Raw genomic sequence first — 5,989 nt, forward strand, 5'->3', positions numbered from 1 at the left:
AGGGTTAGGGTTAGAGGTTAGGGTTAGGGTTAGGGTTAGGGGTTAGGGTTAGGGTTAGGGTTAGGGTTAGGGTTAGGGGTTAGGTTTAGGTTTAGGGGTTAGAGTTAGGGTTAGGGGTTAGGGTTAGGGTTAGGTTTAGAGGTTAGGGTTAGGGTTAGGGTTAGAGGTTAGGGTTAGGGTTAGGGTTAGGGTTAGGGGTTAGGGTTAGGGTTAGGGTTAGTATGAATATTCGAATACAACTATAGACTAATTAGACTGGGTTAGGGTTAGGGTTAGGGTTAGGTTTAGGGTTAGGGGTTAGAGGTTAGGGTTAGGGGTTAGGGTTAGGGTTAGGGTTAGGGTTAGGGTTAGGGTTAGGGTTAGGGTTAGGGTTAGGGTTAGGGTTAGGGTTAGGGTTAGGGTTAGGGTTAGGGTTAGGGTTAGGGTTAGGGTTAGGGGTTAGGGTTAGGGTTAGGGTTAGGGTTAGGGGTTAGGGTTAGGGTTAGGGGTTAGGGTTAGGGTTAGGGTTAGGGTTAGGGTTAGGGTTAGGGGTTAGGGTTAGGGGTTAGGGTTAGGGGTTAGGGTTAGGGTTAGTATGAATATTCGAATACAGCTATAGACTAATTAGACTGGGTCTAAAATAAATCCTGTAAATGATATTATGAAGGTATTATGATAAATACTTTTTACAGTAATTGAAATCAGAATACAGCAGCATTCTGTAATTTTATAGAAATAACACCTTCAAGTTGGTATATATTTACTTTATTTTTTTAATGCAACTTTAGGCAAAGTGATGTACACAGACCAGGTGGTTTAGCAGGAACTTCAGGTAGCTAGCAACCAACCGGTTGAAAGTTCAAATCCCAAGTGAGGTTGAGTCCCAACTAATCAGCATACTGTCCTTTAACATTACATTTTTTTTAAAATGTTGGTCATTTAGCAGATGCTCCTTATCCAGAGTGACTTACAGGAGCAATTAGGGTTAAGTGCCTTGCTCAAGGGCACATCCTGAGATTTTTCATCAAGTCGGCTCAGGGATTCGACCTAGCAACCTTGTAAAAAAACAGTAATTTTTATTTAACCAAGCAAGTCAGTTAAGAACAAATTCTTATTTACAATGACGGCCTACCCCGGCCAAACCCAGAGACGCTGGGCCAATTGTGCGCCGCCCTATGGAATTCCCAAACACAGCTGATTGTGATACAGCCTGGAATCGAACCAGGGTCTGTAGTGACACCTCTAGCACTGAGATGCAGTGTTTTAGACCACTGCAACACTCGGGAGCCCAAAACCGCTGTTTAAATTGAATGAATGTCAATTACGCCTTTGAAAGGTAAATATTCTAGATTACATTTGACACCTGGGTTTTTTTCATACTGAAGTTGTGCATCCTCATGTTGTCACATATATTTCACATAAAACACATGTTCTTACATGCTCAAATGTTGTCATACGTGTAGTTGTATTATCACATGTTGGTTCACATGTTGTTGTTGTCGTGAAAGTATTCTGTTGTTGTTGTGAAGGTGTCCTGTTGTTGTTGTGAAGGTGTTCTGTTGTTGTGAAGGTGTTCTGTTGTTGTTGTGAAGGTGTTCTGTTGTTGTTGTGAAGGTGTCCTATTGTTGTTGTTGTGAAGGTGTTCTGTTGTTGTTGTTGTGAAGGTGTTCTGTTGTTGTTGTGAAGGTGTCCTGTTGTTGTTGTGAAGGTGTCCTGTTGTTGTTGTGAAGGTGTTCTGTTGTTGTGAAGGTGTTCTGTTGTTGTTGTGAAGGTGTTCTGTTGTTGTTGTGAAGGTGTCCTATTGTTGTTGTTGTGAAGGTGTTCTGTTGTTGTTGTTGTGAAGGTGTTCTGTTGTTGTTGTGAAGGTGTCCTGTTGTTGTGAAGGTGTCTTGTTGTTGTTGTTGTGAAGGTGTTCTGTTGTTGTTGTGAAGGTGTCCTGTTGTTGTGAAGGTGTTCTGTTGTTGTTGTTGTGAAGGTGTTCTGTTGTTGTTGTGAAGGTGTTCTGTTGTTGTTGTTGTGAAGGTGTTCTGTTGTTGTTGTTGTGAAGGTGTTCTGTTGTTGTTGTGAAGGTGTTCTGTTGTTGTTGTGAAGGTGTCCTGTTGTTGTGAAGGTGTCTTGTTGTTGTCGTGAAGGTGTTCTGTTGTTGTTGTGAAGGTGTTCTGTTGTTGTTGTGAAGGTGTCCTGTTGTTGTTGTGAAGGTGTTCTGTTGTTGTGAAGGTGTCTTGTTGTTGTTGTGAAGGTGTTCTGTTGTTGTTGTGAAGGTGTTCTGTTGTTGTTGTGAAGGTGTCTTGTTGTTGTTGTGAAGGTGTTCTGTTGTTGTTGTGAAGGTGTTCTGTTGTTGTTGTGAAGGTGTCTTGTTGTTGTTGTGAAGGTGTTCTGTTGTTGTTGTGAAGGTGTCTTGTTGTTGTTGTGAAGGTGTTCTGTTGTTGTTGTGAAGGTGTTCTGTTGTTGTTGTGAAGGTGTCTTGTTGTTGTTGTGAAGGTGTTCTGTTGTTGTTGTGAAGGTGTCTTGTTGTTGTTGTGAAGGTGTTCTGTTGTTGTTGTGAAGGTGTTCTGTTGTTGTTGTGAAGGTGTTCTGTTGTTGTTGTTGTGAAAGTGTTCTGTTGTTGTTGTGAAGGTGTCTTGTTGTTGTTGTGAAGGTGTTCTGTTGTTGTTGTGAAGGTGTTCTGTTGTTGTTGTGAAGGTGTTCTGTTGTTGTTGTGAAGGTGTTCTGTTGTTGTTGTGAAGGTGTTCTGTTGTTGTTGTGAAGGTGTTCTGTTGTTGTTGTTGTGAAAGTGTTCTGTTGTTGTGAAGGTGTTCTGTTGTTGTTGTGAAGGTGTTCTGTTGTTGTTGTGAAGGTGTTCTGTGATTTTAAGGTTATTATTGTTCTAGGTTATGTGATGAAAGTTGTTGTTGTTGTTGTGAAGGTGGGGTTCTGTGATTCGTCGAGTGGATTCCTGGTGACGTCTGGGTCGGTGGTGCTGGATCTGTTGGAGGGAGACGTGGTGTCTCTACAGCCCACCGATAACAACGCTATCATCACTAAAGACGAACGAGCTGACAACACTTTCACCGGATTCCTGATCTTGCCCAACTCATAGAACCACATGAAATCACACAGAGCCACATTGAATGAGCTCAAACCAGATTCAACCAGATCTAATCTCGGTTACCCAGAAGTAACATTTTCGCAAAAGTTTGTCACTTCCTGTTTTACTTAAATTTTGAATTTGTAGGTGTGGTATCTAGCGGAAACCTTTCATCATCCCCACACGGGTTTGAAATCTCAGCCACAGTTTGATTACCGCTTTTGAACAATCCTGATTCTATCAAATAATCAATGATGAAAACCCCAAACCAGGAACTACCGCTGCTCGTAAATCCCATAATTCTACATGAGCCTTGACAGATTGTTCCCATTTACATACAGAATTTGTCCACGAGAGATTAAACCAGATCACACCTGCTGAAACCAGCTTCCTGCTCTTCCACACCACATAAAATACATATCATTGCCACATCATTCGGTTCTAGAAGCATCTGCAGAACAACCAACCATCTCTGTGTCTGTTTCTGCCTCCCTGTCTCTACTGCTGCTGCTTGCTGAGACAGTTCATCAATCAATCAATTCATTCTCCCAGGTCGTTGTTGTAAATGAGAACGTGTTCTCAGTCAACTCACCTGGTAAAATAAGGAATACATTTCAAATAAATCAAATAATCAATCATGTATTGCTTCTGCTGAGCTGCCTACCAAAACTCAAAGATACCATTTTGGAAATGAGTTTGCCATCAATAAAGTGATTTGTTACCAGTTTTTTTTTTAATCAACAGTACACATTGTTTGTAAAAGATGTTGAGGCTGTCTACACTTTACACTTACATGTGATCGCTTTGAAAAGACAGGTCTCGATGCACAGAAGTGCCACTGTGGTCAGATAGAGTTCACATCTGTCGGACCACCACAGACAGCCGGTGGCTTTTTAATTGTGGAAGATGGGCTCATAGTAATGACTGGAACGGAATCAATGGAATGGTTCCCATGTGTTTAATACTATTCCATTCACTCCGTTCCATCCATTATTATGAGCCGTCCTCCCCTCAGCAGCCTCCTGTGCTGACCACTTCAGGAGGTGGTCAGGGATACATTGTGTGTGGATTTATCCTCAGTCTGGGTGTCAGGGATACATTGTGTGTGGATTTGTCCTCAGTCTGGGTGTCAGGGATACATTGTGTGTGGATTTGTCCTCAGTCTGGGTGTCAGGGATGCATTGTGTGTGGGTTTCTCCTCAGTCTGGGAGTCAGGGATGCATTGTGTGTGGATTTGTCCTCAGTCTGGGTGTCAGGGATGCATTGTGTGTGGATTTGTCCTCAGTCTGGGTGTCAGGGATACATTGTGTGTGGATTTGTCCTCAGTCTGGGTGTCAGGGATGCATTGTGTGTGGATTTCTCCTCAGCCTGGATGCAATCAGGTGACTGAAAGCGCCTACAGTGGGGGACATCATCAGCACTCCTCCCACAAGTCTCCAGAAAACGTTTTGGGACCGAGAGGCACCTTTTCATTATAATGTTGGAGGAAATGTGTTCATAGCGTGTCAGGAACGTGTTTGCTGACTTCATAAATACTAGCCAGCTAGCTTATTCAGAAAAACAAAAACATGTGTTTGTCTATGTGATACGCTAGCCAGCTAGCATGTGTTTGTCGGGCTTAGAAAAACCTGGGATGATCTTGATTTATTATTAGAACTAGCCCGCAGACCGCAGCAAGCCGGCAAACATGTGTTTTCACGCACCAATACTACATTTCCCACAATGCAACGGTATTCAGCAAAAGCATGTGTTTGCTTCATTTGATATTTAGCACAGCAGTTATTCAGAAAAACAGTGTTTTTCAGATACCCATCAAAAATGGCAAAACGGAAGGTGGACACTGAGAACCGGGGTTTCAAAAAACATGTGTTTGTTATGTGAGGTAGCTGGAAAACCAGTGTAGTCTTATTGTGGAGAAAGTGTGGCGGTTGAAAGAGTATAATCTGAGACGACATTATGAAACGAAACAGTTAGCGGACAAAAACAAGTGTTGGACATGGAACAAAGGCTACAAAAGGCAGAGGAATTAAAACGAGGCCTCAAATCTCGCTGGAGGCTCTGTCAAAAGCCAAATCACAAGGCCAGGCTGCTGTCAAGGCCAGTTTTATTTTGGCAGAAGAGATACTAAATCAGCCCGGCCATTTACGGAGGGGATTTCATCAAAAACTGCATGATTAAAGTTTGTAGTTTGCCCAGAAAAACACGTGTTTGTTATGTGATACAGAAACACCATAGCCAGCTAGACCAGTTGTCCATCGTCCTTAAAAGAGCAGCTTGTGTTTGTCATTGCATATTCCTTGGCCTGCTGGCTTGAGAGCACCGTCATTTCTGACATTGCCCAGTTTGTCAATTATTCATCCGCGGTTTGATTTGTTGGACTCCAGCCTAAGCGTTATTCAGAAAAACACGTGTTTGTCCCTATGATACGCTAGCCAGATTTGCTTATGAAGAAAACAAGTGTTTGTAAATGAGATGGAGCTGCCTTAGGAAAAACTCGTGGGTTTGACAAACGGACACCTGTGTTTGTGGACACAGGAGCGGACTGCCAGCGAAGATTATGCAGAAAAACACGTGTTTATCATTTTATCATACACCATTAGCTTGTTCAGTAAAGCCTTGAAAATGGAGCATGTGATAGTCCGCTCAGCCAGTTAGCTTTTCAGAAAACACGTGTTTGTCTATGTGAGTTCTAGCCATTTCTAGCGGATTAGAAAAGCACGTGATTTGCCTTATCACACCAGAGGTGTCCCAGATGGCTTAGCCAGGGAAAGGTGCAGGTCAAAGACGACGTGAGGAGATTTGTCTGTCTTGGACAGCAAAGGGAAAGACACAACACAACTCCAGATAAAAATGTTTCTGTGTGAAATGGCACACCCCGAGAGTGTGACATTACGAGTCATCTGAATGCAAAAACTTGCAGCTGTTTGTCGGGATCGTGTCATC

The 5,989-nt window shown here is 42.7% G+C and overlaps 1 protein-coding gene across 1 annotated transcript in view; it reads left to right on the top strand.

Moving 5' to 3' along the window:
• c1qb (complement component 1, q subcomponent, B chain) overlaps window positions 1–3,773 on the top strand; it is an 8,463-nt gene extending 4,690 nt beyond the window's left edge. Inside the window, exon 5 of the mRNA XM_052516039.1 lies at window positions 2,885–3,773. Coding sequence (XP_052371999.1) covers window positions 2,885–3,058 — 174 coding nt within the window. The 3' untranslated portion in view covers window positions 3,059–3,773. The remainder of the gene's footprint in view (window positions 1–2,884) is intronic.
• Window positions 3,774–5,989: the final 2,216 nt, after the last annotated feature.

The sequence above is a fragment of the Oncorhynchus keta genome, unplaced genomic scaffold (assembly GCF_023373465.1).
Source record: "Oncorhynchus keta strain PuntledgeMale-10-30-2019 unplaced genomic scaffold, Oket_V2 Un_scaffold_3664_pilon_pilon, whole genome shotgun sequence".
Taxonomy (NCBI): Eukaryota; Metazoa; Chordata; class Actinopteri; order Salmoniformes; family Salmonidae; genus Oncorhynchus; species Oncorhynchus keta.